The 21,296-nt window shown below is 35.6% G+C and overlaps 1 protein-coding gene across 2 annotated transcripts in view; it reads right to left on the bottom strand.

Moving 5' to 3' along the window:
- Positions 1-1,086: 1,086 nt before the first annotated feature.
- LOC150080626 (glycerol kinase-like) overlaps positions 1,087-21,296 on the bottom strand; it is a 420,206-nt gene continuing 399,996 nt past the window's right edge. For both annotated transcript variants that reach the window (XM_090381601.1, XM_090381600.1), the window contains exons 16-18: positions 14,560-14,697; positions 6,209-6,298; positions 1,087-1,200 (exon numbers count right to left, since the gene is read on the bottom strand). In XM_090381601.1, coding sequence (XP_090237727.1) covers positions 1,097-1,200; positions 6,209-6,298; positions 14,560-14,697 — 332 coding nt within the window. In that variant the 3' untranslated portion in view covers positions 1,087-1,096. The remainder of the gene's footprint in view (positions 1,201-6,208; positions 6,299-14,559; positions 14,698-21,296) is intronic.

The raw sequence follows: 21,296 nt of genomic DNA, 5'->3' as shown, positions 1-21,296 counted from the left end.
GTTGATGGTGGACAAAACAAAAATCAGTGAGAGTGCAGTGGAGCAAGTGTCAAGAGGTTTTATGTAAAGCCATTGGAAACCACACAAAGTGCCACTCTTATGGTGAGCTTACCATAAGTTCAGTTGTGCGTAATGTATTATATTTCTGTCTGAGAATGAAACCATACAAGTTACAGCTTGTACAGAAGCTGTTGATCAACAACAAAATAGGATGGAATTTTGTTTGTAAATTCCACCATGATTACAGTTTTGTCATTGTGCTAAACTTTGCAGCTTAGCATTATTTATACTGTAACCTAACCCACCTGTTTAGAATATGCCATAGCATGTCATAACCTGTTGCATGCTAATGAATCACCAAGAGCCATTAATAATTCTTAATGACTGAAGGCCAACAGATGTTCGTAGCATTCAGGAAAGTGAAATTTGCAAATGCAGTTATTTCTCTTAAGAATAAGACTTTTAATATAAAATAATGAATATGTACAAAAATCTGATGTCATTTTTGTAATCAGGGAGGGAAAAACTTGCGTTTAAAAAAAGGTTTTTACTTTAAAGAAAAGTAAATGTTAACAGTGTAATTACAAAAACAAACTGCTTACAAAGTATTAATGTTATAGTATTAAGCCACACAATAAGAAAATAAATCCATTTTATTGCTTTTTCTTTAGATAAAAGATATCTTACATCATTTTATCTTTAACACAAACATAAATAATCAGGATTTAGTATTTTGGAGATTTTTATTCTAGATTATAAAAAACATACTGCAGTAAACTACAGTAAATTCAAAATAGTTTTCCAGACAAAAAAAAAAAAAAAACAATCATTCTGACAAATTTCATGCAATAACCAATAAAATGGTTGTGAAATAGCTTTGTAGTAATACATTAATTGTTTGACTCTTATGTTTAGTAATTTTTTTTTTTTCATTTTGCTTGAATTTTTTACAAGAGCAAGCTCACTAAATACTTCAGTCACTTGTATCATTAAATCCTGCATGATTAAACTATGACTTTCTTTTGTATTTTTGAAGTTTGGTGTTATTTATGTTTATTCTATGAAAGCGATAAACTTAAATACACCATATTTTTTGCTAATCTAGTTTAGACAGTAAATGTTTAGCCAGCACTAAAATTCCAAAACTTGATAATAAAAACAATCCTCCAGGAAGTGCTCTAAACAGATCACAGGAATAACCTAGAAAAAGAAAAACACACTTCAGATACCACTACTAATTTTAAACTGTCCTAATGTTATATAAAAAAAATTTAAATTACAACTGTAAATTAAAATTGTTATGCAATCCTTGTAGGACTGTATAGCCAAACAGAATCTTGTGTCATAGCAATGCCAAGAGAAAAGACCTTTGTATACACTGCCCTACCATTAATATCCGAACAACTGCCTTTAGACAAAGTTTGTGTGGGTAGCACAGTGGTATTGTCGCCGTACTCCCTACACAATAAAAAATATATAATAAAAAAAAAGGAAATTTGACTGAAAAAAAAACTACTGTTCCATTTGAGTTCCATCAAATAAAAAACCTATAATATAATAGTCATCTAATAGAACAAACTTCAAAAATTTGTTTTACAAGCTGCACATTTATATCCAAAGGTCTCATTAAAAACTGTCTGCAAGATGTGATCAAAAAGCTTGAAGACTAGCTTTGTATCTTGAAACTGCAGTGTCATAGCAAGTTACAACTTTTACAACTAGGTGACTCATCAACACATGAATCACTCATTTATCTGAAGCTATCTAAATTTAGCCTGTTAAACAAAAGATATTAGTAATGGTAATATGGTGCAAGGCCTAAGACTTATACTGCATCAGCCAAAAAAAAAAAAAGTAAAATAATAAAATAAAATTAAATAAATAATTAATAAAAGAAAAGGAAATAGACAACCTATGCATTTCCCTCCTCCTGTAGGCAACTGACCTTTCAGCTGCCTACAGGAAATATTCCTACTAGCAAATATTTGATAAATCATTGATAGAATGCCATAGGCCTTCCTTGTAACCTGTCTACAATGCTCGGAGAACTTTACATCTGACCATATCGTAACTCCCAAGTCCCTTTCTTCCACTACTGACTTTAGTTCAACTCCAACAAGTGTATAAGTTATTTTGAGGTTACTGTTCCCCAAGTGTAAGACCTTGCACTTTGCTGTATTAAAGCACAGTTGCTACTTTTCTGACCATCCCTAAAGGCTGTCTAGGTCACTTGGAAGAAGCTCTGCTTGGCAGTGATCATTAACTACTCTACCAATCTTTACATCTGCAAATTTAGACATCACGCCCTCTATCCCTTCATCAACGTCATTTAAGAAAATCAAAAACAACAGTGGTTCCAATACTGATCCTTGGGGAACCCTACTTCTTACATTAACCCAATCTGAAGAATAACCATTTATCACAACCCTCTGCCTCTTGCCCTGAAGCCATCCTCCTATCCATCTAAGGATTTTCCCTGTGATTCCAACCTCATGTGGGACTAAGTCAAATGCTTTGCTGAAATCTAAATAAACAATGCTGAAATTATTCCCCAAATTCAGCTCATGAGTGACCCTGTCAAAATAGCCAACCAGATTTGTTAAACATAAAATTCCCTTACAAAAACCATGCTGTGTATCCTTCAGAATTTCATTTCTCTCTAAATGATCCTGAATTCCACCCTTGATCATCGCTACTATGATTTTCCCTACTACTAAAGTTAGACTGACCGGTCGGTAATTTTCCACTACACTCTCGGAACCACCCTTATGTACTGGAGATACATTGACACTTTTAAAATCCTATGGAATCTCTCATGAGTCCAGTGGTGCTTTCATAATTAGTCTCCATGGTTCAATGCACTCACTTGCTGCCTCCCTTAAAATTATAGGATCATCAATCCCAGGAGCCTTACTCGCCTGTAGGCTCAAAAGTTTTTCATTAAATAATCGTGTGACATATTTTTCGACTTCACTGCCATAATTTCTCATTGACATAAAAGGTTTTTACCGACCGGTCAGTCTAAAGGGTTTTTCTTGTGTAAATATTGATGCAAAATAACTGTTGAGTTCATCTGCAACACTAGCTGGGGTATCTAATACTACCCCACATCCATTACATAAGGTAGCATTTCCGAAACTGTGTTCTGCACAACACTAATGTTCCATGAGATGTGAGCAAGCATTCTGTGAAAAATCGTAATTAATAATTAGAAAAATAAAAAAAATAAATTTTGCATAATTTGTAGCGTACAACACTTTTGTATCATTATAATTTTTAACATTTTTTTTTTCTGTTATTAATATACTGGCATAGTCTAATAATCAGATAGACCGCAGAACACTTTATTTTGGCGGGCTTTGCATAGAGAAGTATGAGTAGAGGTAATGACATCTAAAAAAAAGTAGGAATGTAGTAATCTAATATGCCATTTGTATGCGATTTAGCCTGGAGTACACAGGTTGAAGGAGAGAGGGAAGTGAACCAATATCATAACTAAATTCACTTCCTTGTATAAATTTTTTTTGATAATTATCAGTATTTCAAAATATTATTATTAAAATAAATGACCATGGATTTGTGGTTGAAAAAAGAACTTTAAAATGAGAAATAAGTACTTCTAGTATTGCAACTGTGGTCAATGAAAACAAATACAATATTGTCACACTTCAAAGTGAGGATGAACAACTGCAGCCTTTTGTTCCTCAAAAATCCAAAGTGAAAAAACAGGAACCAACTAATAAAAGACCAAAACAAAAGTATGATGATAGTTATTTGAATTTCGGCTTTACATGTGTTCAAAATAAAGATGCTCCTGGTGCATTGTATGTAATAAAATATTAGCAAACAGTTCTTTGGCTCCCAATAAACTTGTGTTTTGTCAGTGTTCTGTAAATATATCATGAGATGAAAAGTGTTCCGTGACTAAAATAGTTTGGAAAATGCTGACATAAAGGTCTGATCTGGTTTGTCCTTCTTTTCTTTGCATTTATATATGTGAATAATTCCTTATCTAACCTTTTATATGGCACAAATACAGATCAATTTGTAACTGTTATAGGTTTCAGTACTTTTTATTGCTCTGTAACTTTCCCCATGCTATCTTTTTCTGCTCAAGTAATCTGGCAACTTCATTATTCATCCAACTTGGAAGCCTCCATGTGGAGTATTTTTTTAATGGGGGAAAAGCCCCCATTAAAAAAATTAGGGGGCTTTGCCCCCCCCCGCTTGCTTTTCACACCAACCCCCCCTATGCACACTTTTCTACATAACCACACAAATATCTGTATTCACAAATATCTTCATTTTTATTTTATTTGTAAAAAATTCTGATGTGATAGAACAAATTTCAAGTAACTTTTGAAATTTCTATTAAAAATATAGATCATATTTCTTATCAGCTGTAAAACATCAAAGAACTTTTCTTAAAATGCAGAGTAGTGTTATTATCAAAAAAATATAAAAATAAATGATAATGCAGTAAACAATGAATAAATGTTTAAAAGTTGAAAGACAATGTTATCACAGGGAAGTCAAATTGAAAACTGAAGAGGAACTGAAAGGGAAATGAACATTTGGCACATGGTATTCATGTGAATTTGTGTAACTGTTGAGAAACATATCCTTTCATAAGCTTGCCCACAATGAGTCAACTATTCAGCTTACTCAGCCTAATGACAACATATCCCTATCACTTCGAAAGTACAGGTACAGTAACGTGTGCAGAGAAGAGTACAAGATTAGTTGGTGGCATAAAAGGATATTCTTATCAAAAAAGACTGGTTTTGTAAACTGCAGCATCTGGAAACTAAACATCAGTGTGGTGACCTAATTTCTGATATATGAGATGCACAACATACTTAAGTTAAAAAGATTGGTTGAAAGTCACCAACCTCCAGTTTTTAGCATTTCAGGTTGATTTCCTCTATGCCTTATTGTACTTGATATTTTCCGTGTCATTTGCTACCTCAATATACCTCAGTATATGACTTTAATAGGGTAAACTAAATGCTGATGGCATCTTTACTCTTTTTCAGATGATGCAGAGACAAAGGGACATTTAAATTGAAAAAGGATGGTTTCAGAATAAATGTATGAAAATACACATTCAGTCAGAGAATAATTGATTGTTGGAATATGCTTCCACGTAGTGTTGCAATACTAATCTTCATTGCAAGTGCTCCTTTTAAAATTTAAAAACTGTAAAACTGTTTTCAGTAGGGATTACATAATTATCTACACCAAAAAGTGGAAAATTGCATCATTAAATTCAAATTGTGGTTTCCAAAACAAAATTTATAGGAACCAAAATGAAAGTAATCAAAGTTAAAATAGAAGAGAATAATATTCTTGATGTATCAAGTAAATACTCTGATGAATTTCTAAATGAAAGCACTAAAGAGGAAAGGATTCAAATGGAGAAAAAATCTGGTTCTATCTCTAGGTAGTAAATAGCATGGAAAATATCAGGTATAGAGAGGCAGTAGAGGAAATCATCAGACCTGATGTGCTGAAAATGAGGTTAGTTACTTTTTTTTACCATGAGAATAGCCATTTCTTAGCAGTGCATTTTATATATCATAAAATACATATAGAATTTTCTTTTTTGATTTAGCTATAGAGACATGCACAAGTTAACAGAAGCTTAAAGGTGAAGTAAATTTTCACAGATCCTCTTGGAAAAAAAAAAGTCGCCATTCTGTAATCTGCTTATTTGTGCAATTATGATTATAGGTTATTTATAACTGCATCAATTAGGTAACAATGTCAGCATTCTCTGATGATAAGATATGATAATGATAAGAAGTGGCTCTCATTAAATGTGAGCTGTTGTCAATTTAAAAGAAATGTTTGAGATAAAAATAACACATAAGAAAGTGAAATGTACACTTGAATTTCAATTTCAATCCAGCTTTCTTTAATTGCATACAAGAAAAAGTTCACCAAAACTTTATTTAAGATTTAGCTTGGAGTGCACAGGTTGAAGGAGAGAGGGAAGCGAAATGATATCATAACTAAACTCACTTCCTTGTATAAATTTTTTTGATAATTATCAGTATTTCGAAATATTATTATTAAAATAAATGACCATGGATTTGTGGTTGAAAAAAGGTGGTTGTATACAGTTTAAGCTATTTGCACTAAATAAAAACATAAAAGGACACTGATCTGCTTAGTAAATTAACAAATACAACTATAAATTACATACCACTGGTTGAATTTTCCTGAGTATTAAAAATTTCCCAATGCATGCTCCGTTGAACAGCTTCCTTCCACTTTTCATACCTGTGTTCCCGTTCTGTAATTTGCAAATATAGAAAAAATCCTAAAGTGTTTATAGATGAACAGTTTGTTCACACATAAATAAAGGATGTAGTGCTTATAAGAAAGGAACTGCTTTATTTTCTTTACTTTAATAATAGTAAATAAACTAAACTGAATAGCGAATAAATACTTATCTTCTGACAATTAAAGTTGAATAAATACTTATCTTCTGACATTTCAAGTTGTTCTGCATTAATTATCAGTCAAATAACCCTTCCACAACATCAAGATCAATTCTATTTACTACATTTTGCATTACACCTTGGAGATATATTGTCATCTCTCAGAATATAAATGCATCGCAGCAACTAATTACCCAAAAAATGGAGACACCTGCAGTCAAAAATATCATGCCATATGAACCAATAAGAAGGGATAAAAACTGCTTTAGAAGCAGGCTTTCAAACCAAATATCTGAATTTTTTATTCACAAACAATGAAATATTATTGCCGATTTTCTTCAAATTGATTCTCAAAATTTTTATGCTAATAGAAAATATAGGTGTTTGACACTTTAAAAAATATACATTTCTCCAAATTCCAGGCTCATGGGTCAGGTTGCCTTCTGTACATTAGTGACTCTGACATTTACATTGAGAATCCATTAATGAAGCTGAGCTTGCTTCCTTCAAAAAAAAAAATAAATAATAAAATAATAATAATAATAATTAAATAAATTAAATACTATTCTAAAATTACCATAGTTAAAAAACTGAACTGTGGTAATTTGTATAATAAGCTAATATGTATTATAATAGATTAACTACAGAAAATATTTGAAGATATTTTGCTGAAGTGATATGTACTCTAAGATTATATGAACACATTCTGGCAAAATTCTATCCAAGGGTGAAAATCGTGTATAAACTGATTGAATAAATCAAAATAAATAAATGTTGTGCAAGCTGAAAATAAGTCACAGAGGACCCCCACTCCCTCTGCCCTTTAAGAATTCCTCCAATCCACAACAGGATTCAAATCCAGACCTTTTCAAACAAGGGTGCCTCCGTAGCCAGGTGGGAAGGAGCAGCAGTGCGTATCACACGCTTCTTGATTAGACTGGGGTTTGAGCCCGTCACCACCAAATATGGAGGATGCAGAAAGGTCAGGGAATGACCACCGCATATCCCGGAGCAATATGGCCTTAGTTGATAATGCTCCTAAAAACCAAATAACTAACTAACTTCAAACAAGTGGCAAGTCATGAAACCATTATATTGTCATAGAAGATCTTTAGTTGTGGATAACATCATGAATCTGTATTATTGAAGGATGTACCACCACATTTTGTATTTTAATGTTTTACTTAGAACTGCATTTGCCTAGACAAATAATAAAACTGTCCAGGATCCATAATTTGGTGGGGTCCCATTAGGACTTCTGCCCAGTACTGTTACATTAATGTAACAGTACTGGGCAGAAGTCTAATTAATGTAACCTTACTGTTACATTAATTAGATTATCTTTTGAAATTAGGAGCATCTGAGCAGTTGCTTTATAGGCTCTAACTGATGCAGCTATACCATTTTTAATTAAATAAAAATCAGCTTCCAATTAGTGTTTCTGGAATTGTTATATGAATATTTTTTTTTCCCCCTCATGTAGAGACCTGCATGTAAATATTGTCCAGAAGTCATTCATGGATATTTTTTCTAGAGCTGCAAATTTATAAATGCAGCCCCATAGTTTTACTTTGCAATTTTAATTCTTTTAGCCTGTTTTGTTTTGTTTTAATCAATATATAATGTATTTTATTTTCATTTTAATCAATCACTTTTTTTTCATGTTTTTTGGCATTGGTGTGTATTACTGCAATTATTGTGAGTAATTTCTACTCATTTCAGGCTCCTGCTTGGAAAAAATAATGACATGCATAAAATAAAAGGCTTATACTACTAAAATATATATCATATGAAATTAACATACAAGCTGGTTACACCTCCCTTTTCCCCAAAGGCATTTAAGTTTGCTGTTCACAAATATTGTTAGGAACAACGCAAGATGGGAAAGTCCTGGCATACAAATTTTTATCTCCCAACAAACAAGCAGACGTTAATGTTTATGTTTGTCTTTGTCAATATGCATGTTGAAAAAAAGCCGTGAGTTAAGGTTGAATTCGAAAGTGTCTGCAATTCTGTGCAGACATGATAGGAAGGAGTATATGATGAGAGAGCCTTGTCAATCAATTCAGCCCTGGAGAGATTGTGCAGGGCTGGGGTAGAATTTTCTTCAGCCTGGTCTATGCTTGTTAACAGGAGAGACTGCTTCTACAGGGATGGAATACACTTAAATAGAAAGGGTGCAAGAATATTTGCTGATGCTATCGAGGTAGTGTTAGGTGGGTCGGAAAACTGTTAGTTTGGGGGGGGGGGGATACACGGACTAATTGATTAACAGTAGCCACTGGCAGAGGTGAAAGTGATTCTTGCACTGCTTATACTGGAATGAGTAATAGCCTGGAAAACACAGTGCGGAGGATTTCAAAACTGCTGGAAGTTATTGCGGAACAAGTAAATACATGGGCTGTGTTAGGATAGCTAAGAATTAGAACAGGTGCATGTATACTTGTGTGTACACCAATGCTAGGAGTTTGGTAAATAAATTTGAGGTGTTGCTCGAAACATCAAAGGCAGATATAAGGAATGCAAAATTGGAATTTAGGGAGTACAATGTGTACAGAAATGATAAACAGGATAGGAAGGGAGGAGGGGTTATGCTATTGGTTAAGAAACACATCAAATCTAAGGAAGTGCATCCAATTGATGTTGGTGGACAATGCAATGTTGAGTTTGTTTGGTGTGACATAAACACTGGCAAAGCAAAATTGAGAGTAGGAGTGTGTTATAGGTTTAATGACAAATGAGTATAATGAAACTGTACAGAGAAATAGAGTGGGCCAGAAAATCAGATTGTCTTATAATGGGGGATTTTTAATTTCCCAGATATTGACTGGAACTTGTGGATTGGTTACTTGAACACTAGCAAAGCTTTTGTGGATTTATTGGATGGTTGTTTTCTACAGCAGCATGTTTGGGAGACAACTAGAGGGAGTAATACTATTGATCTGATTATCAGTAGTGATTCTTCATGCATTAAGAATCTGTAGATAAAGGAACTACTTAGGAGGCAGTGATCACAGTGTGCTCATGTGGGATTTACTCAGAGGTAACTACCATCAGGGGTAAATGAAAGGGTTTTTGCTTTTGTAAAGGTGACCGGTGGTCTGAGACAGATTTTAAATTCTTGTAAGCCTTTCTTAGGGCTTACTTTATATATAAAAAAAAAAATTAGATAGTATGAATCAGAGCTGTAATACTCAATATGTTCTACATTGATAATAATATTAGTAAAATAATGAGGAGTTTACCTCAATATAGTACGTAGAACACTTCCGTATGATACCCTCCAGAAATTAAAATGGAAAAACCGAAAAAACTGACAACTTACCAGTACAGTAGAGTAAAATATAAATAATTAAATAATCAATTTAACACAATTCAAATCAATTTAAAACAATTAAAAATCAAATTAACGCAATTAAAAGAATCTAACAAAAATATTCAAAACGATTTTCCTTCCTCTTTTCGACCGTATGTTGTGATCACAGGAATGAAAATTACCGAATCGGATTAAACCTGAAACTTAAATAGTGATATTTTGTCTTCGCGCATGCGCATAAAGGTCCACGCATTGGAGATCAAATATGGCCGCCGAACATTAACAGAATTCTCGTGTAATTTAATTTCAATGGTTTCTGCAATTAATAGTCGTGTATAATTACGTTGAACGTTAAGTATTTTGGCCTCGTTAAATAAAAAAGTATGTTTTTCACTAATGGCATGAAAGGCTAATTCTGATGCTGCTGAATGAGAAGCACGAACTGAGGCTTCATGTTGATTTACACGAATATTAAGAGAAAATCACGTTGAACCTTGGTAAGACGAGTCGCAATCACCGCAAGAAATGTTGTACACCAGATCATTAATTTGTGTGGCGAACGCGGAAAGAACCAAGCGATTGTTCAGTATAGTGTGTAACTTCCGTATTGGCCTAGCTACAATTTTGTATTCGGTATCTTTAAAGAATCTGTTAAGCTGTTTGTGCCACTGTTCAACATATGGGACAGAAATAAAGTATTTTTTGATATTACTATTGTTGATAGGTATAGTATTTTGTATCCTATCCTTAGCCTGTACTCTAATTCTGTTTATTGTGGTAATGGAATAACCCCTGTTTAAGAATCTGCTAGTTAATATTTGTATTTCTGAGTCCAAAGCAGATTCCGTCGTTGAATATTTATAGGCATTTAGAAATTGATTAAAGATAATCGATCTTTTGTAGGTGAACGGGTGATAGCTATTATAATGTAGAAGCATACCGGTGTTTGTAGGTTTTCGATAGATGCTAAATTGTATTTTATTCGAGTCCCAGATAAGCGTGAAATTTAGAAGTTTAATGACTTTGTATCCGTATCCTCCCTTTCCATGTAAATTTGAGTCTAGAATGAATATTATTAAATGAATGTAAAATGTCTTGGATAGTACTACTATCGGTAAGGAAGGAAAATCGTTTTGAATATTATCGTTAGATTCTTTTAATTGCGTTAATTTGATTTTTAATTGTTTTAAATTGATTTGAATTGTGTTAAATTGATTATTTAATTATTTATATTTTACTCTAATGTACCGGTAAGTTGTCGATTTTTTCGGTTTTTCCGTTTTAATTTCTGGAGGGTATCATACGGAAGTGTTCTACGTACTATATTGAGGTAAACTCCTCTTATTATTTTACTAATAAAAAAAAAAAAAAAAAAAAAACACTTGGGGGACGAACATTACTACACAGTTATAAGACGCCATGCAAATTTCAGGCGGAATTACGATGAACATTTCTATTAACAGGTTGGTGCCTCCGTAGCCAGGTGGGAAGGAGCAGCGGTGTGTAGCACACTCTTCTTGATTAGACCGGGGTTCGAGCCCGTCACCACCAAATATGGAGAATGCGGAAAGGTCAGGGAATGACCACCGCATATTCCCGGAGCAATATGGCCTTAGTTGCTAATGCTCCTAAAAACCAAATAACAAACAAAAATCTATTAACAGGGGGGAAGTCAGTAAAGGGTTTGAGGTATGCCGGGAAGTCGCGGCTATATATAAGGATGTCAGAAAGGAAAGTGACGGAGTTAATGATAGATGGAGTGCCAGAGTGGAAGTTAGTAACGGAGTTAATGATAGAGGGAGTGGCAGTGAAGTAGTGGTTAGTAATGGAGTAAATAACAAAGTGGGAGTTAGTAACGGAGTTTATGATAAAGGGGATAATAAGTGCTAGTGAGGAAGAGTTCTGGAGACGTAGTCTGGTTTTACCAAGAGTAGTCATGAAATTATTGGAGATGGTCAGTCGGGAAGCGGCAAGCTTTTTGCTGGATTTCAGAAAGGAGAAATTTCCAGCCAACATAAAAGGGTTATTCAGTCAACTAGGTTCAAGGCAGCAAGGAGGAATCGTGGTGAGTCGAGAGGAAGATAGGAATTAAAAGCCGGGTATTAGATGAGGAAGTCATCACAGAAGGTGTGGGAAGGTCAAGGTGCTGATCCTAAAGCACTGAAAAATATAACTTATTGTAAGTACTGTTTGGTATTATTATTTCTAATAATGCTATTTGGAAAGAAAAAGGCATTCTGGAGTCCTAAAGTACTATTGGCTTGTTTAGCCTAGGGAATAGCTGGATTAGAGAAGTTTTCCAAAAAAAACGATTACATCAATTCCATTCTAAATGGAATTGATGTAATCGTTTTTTTTGGAAAACTTCCATAATAAGAAAATTTGTGGATAAATATTTGTATAAATTTGTTTGTTCTATAATTAAACATGTTAAGTTTATCAGGTGTTGTTCACTGCCTCACTCAATCTCTAGAAAAAGGTATAAGTAATCCTGAAATTTTCTGATGCAGTCAGTGGCCCAAAAGATAACAAGTGTTACCTAAAATTAAAATCAGCATTCTCACTATAATTAAAATAAAAGCAAGGGCTTACAAAATTTGGCGCGCCGCACACCTTATAAAAATAGTGGAAGCTTACATTCTATACAGTGGGACCAACTGATGATGTTACCAACATCAAATTCTAAATGGGAAGCATTCAAAGAATTAATCTTGGAAGCTACTAATTTTTTTATACCAACTAAGAAATATTGTTCAAGGTTTAGGCCTAAATGGATGTCATATGAACTAATGAAACATGTGGCAGAGAAGAAAAATGCATGGGATACATATAAATTAACAGGTGACACAGAAGCCTATGGTAGGTATAAGCTCTATATCCTTCCCATTTTAGGAAGGGTACAGAGCTGCTGGAACGAGCACAGAGAAGGGCAAAGGACATTAGGTTGGCAAAGGCAGATTACGAGAAATATTTGGCAAAGAATGCAAATAAAACAGCAAAGAGTTCTTTACTTAGGTAAACTCTAGAAGGAAGGAAATGAATCAGATTGGTCCACTTGATATCAATGGTTCAACGGTTGATGATCCTGCTCAGGTACCTAGCAAACTGAATGAGTATTTTGCATCTACATTTACACATGAGGACTTATTCAGGGAGGGGAATGCCAGAGGTGTGTTAAATTCTGGCAGTGAGCTAAATGATTTTGTAATAACTGAGAACAAAGTGGAGCAGAAAATGTTGAAGATAAACATAAGAAAGGCACCTGGGGTGGATGGGATCTATCCAGTTATATTAATGGAGGCAGTGAAGGAAGTGAGCAAACCCTTAGCCATAATTATGACAGCTTCCTTGGACTCAGGGGAGGTACCCATGAACTGGAGATGTGCAAATGTGACCCCAATTCACAAAGGAAGATCAAAGGGTGACACAAGTAATTACAGACCTGTCAGTTTAACTTCTGTCCCGTGGAAATTGATGGAGGCACTGGTCAAAGAAGCACTGCATGATCATATAGACAAGACTTCAGTTATAGTTCAGACACGGCATGGGTTTGTTAAGGATTAATCTTGTCTGACCAATTGATTGGATACTACGATGTGGTCACAAAGGAACTGGATGCAAAGAATAATTTTGATATCATATACTTGGATCTTAGGAAGGCTTTTGATACTGTTGCACATGGAAGACTGCTGTGCAAATTGGAGCAGTGTGGCAAAATTGCTGCAACGGATAATAGGGTGGTTGTGTGTGTGTGTGTGTGTGTGTGTGTGTGTGTGTGTGTGTGTGTGTGTGTGTGTGTGTGTGTGTGTGTGTGTGTGTGTGTGAGAGAGAGAGAGAGAGAGAGAGAGAGAGAATCAATTGACTCTGCTCTTTGGGGACTAATGTTATTAGTGGCATCACCCAGGGTTCAGTGTTGGGTCCATTGTTGTTTTCTGTATTTATTAATGATATTGATGAAGGTATATCAGGCTTAATGTCTAAGTTTGCAGATGATACGAAGGTTGGCATGTTGCACTGAAGGTGGTAAAGAATGAAAGGACCTAAAGGTAATTGTGCAGTCAGATATGAAGTTTTCTGAGCAGTGCAGATGGTCTGTAACAGTAGCTCATGATGTTTTGTCAATGATATACAGGAATTTTTTTAGCAGGGATAAGGAGGTGATTATCCCCTTGTATAAGGCACTGGTCAGACCACACCTTGAGTTCTGTATACAGGTCTGGAGGCCTCACTTTAGGAAGGATATAGAGCTGCTGGAACAAGTACAAAGAAGGGCAACAAGATTAGTGAATGATACAAAGAGTTGCTCTTATGAAGAAAGGCTTAAGTTATGCAAATTACAGTATCTGGAGACTAGGCACCTGCAAGGTGATCTGACTGAGGTGTATAAAGCCTTGAATAGTTTGAGCAAGCTCAATACTGATGGGATTCTTCCTCTTGCCCAGATTAATCACCTGAGAGGACATAAATTCAAATTGAGGAAAGACAGAAAACTTCATATCTGACTGCACAATTACCTTTAGGTCCTTTCAGTTGTGGAATTGATGTGCAGACATTTGCCTTTAGCTGGCGGGTGGTTGATTTCTGGAACAAACTTCCATCTATCGCTGTAGAAGTAGACAGCTTAAATAAATTCAAGGGAGAACTAAACAAAGATCTGGAGTGAATGGATGGGTGAAATGGGACGGTTTTTTTTTTTTTTTTTTTTTATTTGGCTGATGCTGTATTAGCTTGCTTTCTTGCATCAAGTCTCTACTAATGCTAATGCTAACAGTCCTTAGTAATATACATAATAAATACCTTTTTTAGATATGGAGGGTAGAAAGTTGTCCATAGTGATGGAAGTAATATCTTTAGGTTCAAGACTCCAAATTCCTAAAGCTGACCCTGCTGCCATTGCTGCACCTAGAGCTGTTGTCTCAGGCATAGATGGACGAACTTGGGGCATAATAAATTAATGCATTTAAAATAAAGCTATATATTAGCAGTAAAAAAATATAATAATAAAAAAGAGATTTTAAAAAAGTTTATATCAAAATACAACAGGTTTGGATACAAATTAAAACTTATAAACTGTCTGAACTTATCACGTTTTGAAATTTCAGGATATAACATTAGATAAATGTCAGAGATATATAATAATAATAAAAAAAAGTAATTCCATTTAGGTCATATTATAATATGCATATACAGAAAGCAACATTTCATCAGTAAGGATGCTTTGTATTGTCAGCTAAAAAAGGCACTATCACAGAAAATAATAGTGCTTATGGGCCACACAAATGGTTCTCAGAGGGGCAGGCTTGTGAGTTGTACTAGTGTGCAAACAGCACATCATTAAATATATTAAATAATTTTACATATTTCCCCTTGTACAAAACTATGGTGAGCTAATGACTAGCAACATATATGAAGATTTATATAATTTATGAATTTTATATAAATTGTATATTAGTGTATCCCCTTTTAGTAACATCTTTATCAGAATTTTCATATAAGTTTAATGTTGTTTAATGTTGTTTTGCTGCCTGAACAGAAGTTGGTAGGGATGGGTTTAATCAACTGAAATGGATTACTGAAAGGTCATTCTGTTGGCATCAGAATGACCTTTATAAACAAATATTTGGTAGATTTCAATCAGCAAGATGAATAGAATTGAAAAACTAATAAGTGCTGATTTAATTATCTATTCATTCAACTGTTTCATGATAACATTTGTAGTTCACTACACAGAATAAATGAATACATTCATTTATTCTGTCTGTTCACTACACAGATAAAATTGCTTGTCATTTCACTCTTGCACATTGTTGGGTATTGAACCTTGTGGGCATTAAATGGTTAGAATCAGTAGTTCTATTAAATTCCTCACTCACTCACTCACTCAGTGGCCACTGTTGCTATGCTGAATGATGATTTATTCAAAGTGACTTCATGATTCGAGTCACCTTTCCGTAATAACTGGACTGAATTGAAGCAGCCATACAATTAATTTTGCACATCACCATTTCCCAAATTCAGAACCTCATAAATCTGGTCTTCTAAAAGGAAATATATTTTGAACCCATTTTTGTTGCATGTAGAAAAACAATTAGACTAATACAGAAGACAATTTATTCTTTTGTATGTTCCTGACCTAAACCAAGAATTTCACTGCTGTTATCCAGATAGCAGAGTGTCATTCATGAGCTAGATGCAGGAAATAATTCTGACATTGTGTATTTGGACTTTAGCAAAACATTTTAGTTGGATCCACATGAGAGATTGATATATATAAAAGGGAAGATTATAAATAAGCACCTTGGATAACAGGATGGCAAGGGGAGGCTAAGGTTGTAATTAATTGTTTCTCTTCAGAATGGACTAGCATTAGGAAGGGGTTCCTCAGGGATTGGTGTTTGAACCACTTCCATTTTTGATTTTCTTAAAATGACACTGACAAAAGGATACATAAGGTTTTGTCAAAATTTGCAGATAATGTAAAAATTGGGCGAGTGGTTAATTACCAAAGTCAAGCAGCATTTCTGCATGACAACTTAGTTATGTTTTAATGCTTTGTTTTAATGCAGAAACTTTGTTTTAATGCAGCAAAAAAACAAAATTTTAAACTTGGTAGTAAGAATGGAATTTGAAGGTTAAACTTTTTTTAAAAGAAAATTTTAAAACTAGTAGCAGGAAAGGGATTTGGGGTTTATGATACAGTCACAGATGAAATTCTCTATGCGGTGCAAACAGCCAGCAAGGAGGGCCCATGGTTGAAACAATTACTTGTAGAGATAGGGCAGTTATATCTTCATTCATCTTTGCCCTGTGATATAATGGCTACAGTGAGTGTGCAGTGCTGTTATTATGGATACCTAGGCTGTCAAGAGAAAATCTTGTAATAAACCTTTCCTGCTTTCAGTTTTCTTCTTCCACTCTTTATACTACACCAAACTGAATAACACTATTCACTTTGGTATAGTATAAAGAGTGGAGGAAGAAAACTACACTCTTTATACTACACCAATAACACTATTCAATTTGGTGTAGTATAAAGAGTGTAGTTTTCTTCTTCCACTCTTTATACTACACCAAACTGAATAGTGTTATTCTAAATATCCCACCCTCTGATATACCCTTCTTGAATTTGTATGCTTTCTGCATAATCCCCCCCCCCCCCCCCGTTATGTCAATCACTCTTTCCTATCATGTCATGCTTACCATATTAAAACTCTGAATCTGGAAGAATCAGAATTGCACCATGTTTCATCTGTAAAACCATTGATATGAAGTAGACCAATGTAATTCACACCTTTCTTTCGATAACGGGGAACATGCTTTGTAAAAAGGATAGGTGGAATAGGACCAGGGTATGTCTGCCAGGGGCAAAGGTTGATGACGTTGTAGAGCGGATATCATCTTTTAAGGGCACAAAAGGTGATATAGTTGTACACGTTGGCACTAATGATATTAAGAGTAGGAGACCGGCGGAATTACTTAGCAAGTACAGGTCACTGTTGAAAAAAGCCGTGAATTAGGGTTGAACTTGAAAGTGTCTGCAATTCTGCCCAGACACGATAGGAGGGAGTATATGATGAGAGCCTTGTCAATCAATTCGGCTCTGGAGGGATTGTGCAAGGCTCAAGGGGTAGAATTTTTCTCAGCCTGGACTGTACTTGTTAACAGGAGAGATTGCTTCTACAGGGATGGGATACACTTAAATAGAAAGGGTGCAAGAATTTTTGCTAATGCTGTCGAGGCAGTGTTAGGTGGGTCGGAAAACTGCTAGTTGGGGGGGATACAAGGACTAATAGATTAACAGTAGCCACTGGCAGAGGTGGAAGTGATTCTTGCACTGCTTCTATTGAAATGAGCAGAAGCCTGGAAAACAAGATGCAGGATATTTCAGAGACTGCTGGTAGTCACTGCGGTACAAGTAAACACATGGGTTGTGTTAGGGTAGCTAAGAATAGAAACAGGTGCATGTATACCTGCGTGTACACCAATGCTAGGAGTTTGGTAAATAAATTTGATGAATTTGAGGTATTGCTCAAAACATCAAAGGCAGATATTGTTGGGATATCAGAGACGTGGTGTCACACAGATATAAGTAATGCGGAACTGGAATTTGGGGAATACAATGTGTATAGAAAGGATAGACAGGACAGGAGGGGAGGAGGGGTTATGCTATTAATTAAGAAACACATAAAGTCCAAGGAAGTGAAGCCAGTCGACATCGATGGACAGGGCAGTGTCGAGTCAGTTTGGTGTGACATAAGCATAGGGAAATCAAAATTGAGAGTAGGAGTGTGCTATAGGCCTAATGACTCTGATGAGTATAATAAGATATTGTACAGGGAAATAGAGTGGGCCAGTAAATCAGAGAGTCTTATAATGGGGGATTTTAATTTCCCAGATATTGACTGGAATTTGTGGGTTGGTCACTCGCACACTAGCAAGGCTTTTGTGGATTTATTGGATGATTGTTTTCTACATCAGCATGTTCGTGAGGCAACAAGAGGGAGCAATACTCTTGATCTGATTATCAGTAGTGATTCTTCATGCATTAAGAATCTGCAGATAAATGAACCACTAGGTGGCAGTGATCACAGTGTGTTGATGTGGGATTTACTCAAGGAGGTAACTACCATCAGAGGTAAAGGGAAGGGTTTTTGTTTTCGTAAAGGCGACTATGATGGTCTGAGACAGTATTTAAATTCTATACAGTGGGACCAACTGATGATGTTACCAACAGCAAACTCAAAATGGGAAGCATTCAAGGAACTAATCTTGGAGGCTACCAGGCTTTACATACCAACTAAGAAATATTGTTCAAGGTTTAGGCCTAAATGGTTGTCAGATGAATTAATGAGACATGTGGCAGAGAAGAAAAATGCATGGGATACATACAAATTAATGGGTGACATGGAAGCCTATGATAGATATAAGTTGGTCTGTAACCAAGTCACAAAGGAGATTAGGCAGGCAAAGGCAGACTACGAAAAATCCTTGGCAAAGGATGCAAAGAAAAAACAGAAAAGAGTTCTTTACATATTTGAACTCAAGAAGGAAAGGGATGAATCAGATTGGTCCACTGGATATTGATGGTTCAACAGTTGAGGATCCTGCTCAGGTGGCTAACAATCTAAACGAGTATTTTGCTTCTACATTCACGCATGAGGAGTTATTCAGGAAGGAGAATGATGTAGGTAAAGTAAACATTGGCAGTGAGCTGGATGATTTTGTAATAACTGAGAGGAAAGTGGAGGAGAGATTGTTGAGGATAAACATAAAAAAGGCACCTGGGGTGGATGGGTTCTATCCAGTTATATTAAAGGAGGCAGCAAAGGAAGTATGCAAACCCCTAGCCATAATTATGAGAGCTTCTTTGGACTCAGGGGAGGTACCCATAGACTGGAGATGTGCAAATGTAACCCCAATTCACAAAGGAGGATCAAAGGCTGACACAAGTAATTATAGACCTGTTAGTTTAACTTCTGTTCCAGGTAAATTAATGGAGGCACTGGTTAAAGAAGCACTGCAGGATCATCTAGACAAGAATTCAGTTATAGCTCAGACGCAGCATGGTTTTGTTAAGGGCAGGTCTTGCCTGACCAATTTGATTGGATACTATGATGTAGTCACAAAAGAACTGGATGCAGGGAATAACTTTGATATTATATATTTGGATCTTAGAAAGGCTTTTGATACTGTTGCACATGGAAGACTGCTGCACAAATTGGAGCAGTGTGGCATTGGAGGCAAATTGCTGCTATGGATAAGGGGTTGGTTGAGTGGCAGAAGACAGAGAGTGGTAATCAATGGACACTGCTCAACGTGGACTAATGTTATTAGTGGAGTTCCTCAAGGTTCAGTGTTGGGTCCGTTGTTGTTTTCGGTGTTTATGAATGATATTGATGATGGGATATCAAGTTTAATGTCCAAGTTTGCAGATGATACAAAGGTTGGCAGGGTCGTTAAGGACACTACTGACGCTATGCTGCTGCAACAGGATCTGGAAAGGTTGAACAGATGGGCTGAGAGGTGGCAAATGAAGTTTAACATTGACAAATGTAAAGTACTACATATGGGAAACAGTAACCCCCAGAGCAACGTATCAACTCTGCGGTACTACACTGACAGTGGTGGAGAATGAAAAGGACCTGGGGGTAATTGTGCAGGCAGATATGAAGTTCTCTGAGCAGTGCAGACGAGCTGCAAGAGTAGCTCATGGTGTCTTGTCAATGATATACAGGAATTTTTCTAGCAGGGATAAGGAGGTGATTATTCCCTTGTATAAGGCAATTGTTAGGCCACATCTTGAGTACTGTATACAGGTCTGGAGGCCTCATTTCAAGAAGGATGTAGAACTGCTGGAACGGGTACAGAGAAGGGCAATAAGATTAGTGAATGGAACAAAGGGTTGCTCTTATGAAGAAAGGCTTAAGTTTTGCAAATTACAGAGTCTGGAGACTAGGCACCGGCGAGGTGATCTGATAGAGGTGTATAAGACTTTGAATGGTTTGAGCATGCTCAATGCCAATGGGATTCTTCATCTTGCTCAGAATAATCACCTCAGAGGGCATAAATTCAAATTGAGGAAGGACGGATGTTGGATAGATGTGCGGAAATTTGCCTTTGGCCAGCGGGTGGTTGGTTGGTGGAACCGACTTCCATCACTTGTTGTTGAAGTTGATAGCCTAAACAAATTTAAAGCTCAACTGGACAGGTATTTCAAACGAACAGAGGGGTGAAATGGGAGTGGGTTTTTTTTTTTTTTTTTTTTTGGCTGATGCTGAATAAGCTTGCTTTCTTGCATCATATGCCTCTACTAATGCTAATGCTAAAGTCTTTGCTATTTGTTTTTACATTTTTGACCAGAGACATCATCTCAAAATCTGCCTTAGCTAATCTAACCACTTTTGTGATTTGATTGCAGACAAGTTTATATCTTCTGTAGACATCAGTATCACCTCATAATTTATATGCATCATGCACATTCTTCTTCTCTTTCAAGGGGCTCACGTCTGGTGAGTATGGGCTTGGCAAACCCAGGGTCCTGAGCTGGATATCATCATTCTTCTCTTTCTTGCTTTCTTGGTGATTCCCTTCTACTTCTCTCTCTCTCTCTCTCTCTCTCTCTCTCAGAGTAACACGGGAATTTTTTTTTTTTTTTTTGGCTGGTTTTAAATCTTTAAAATTTTAAATCTGTCTCAGACTACTGTAGTCACCTTTACAAAAGCAATATCTCTTTCCTTTGCCTTTAACAGTAATTACATCTTCAAGTAAATCCAACATCAATATACTGTGGTTACAGCCACCTAGTGGTTCTTTTAGCATTGGCATAGGCATATGATGTAAGAAAGCAAGCTTATACAGCATCAGCCAGAAAAAAATCTTCCCATTTCACCCATCCATTCACTGCAAATGTTTGTCCAATTGTTCCTTGAATTTATTTAAGCTTTCAACTTTCACAACAACAGATGGAAGTTTGTTCCAGTAATCAACCACTCGCTGGCTAAATGCAAATTTCCACAAATCTGTTCTATGACTGT

Source organism: Mastigoproctus giganteus, chromosome 9, assembly GCF_048544385.1.
Source record: "Mastigoproctus giganteus isolate SK-2022 chromosome 9, ASM4854438v1, whole genome shotgun sequence".
NCBI classification, from domain to species: Eukaryota; Metazoa; Arthropoda; class Arachnida; order Uropygi; family Thelyphonidae; genus Mastigoproctus; species Mastigoproctus giganteus.
The sequence above is the reverse complement of the archived record's forward strand: the minus strand, read 5'-3'. Positions and strand labels throughout refer to the sequence as shown.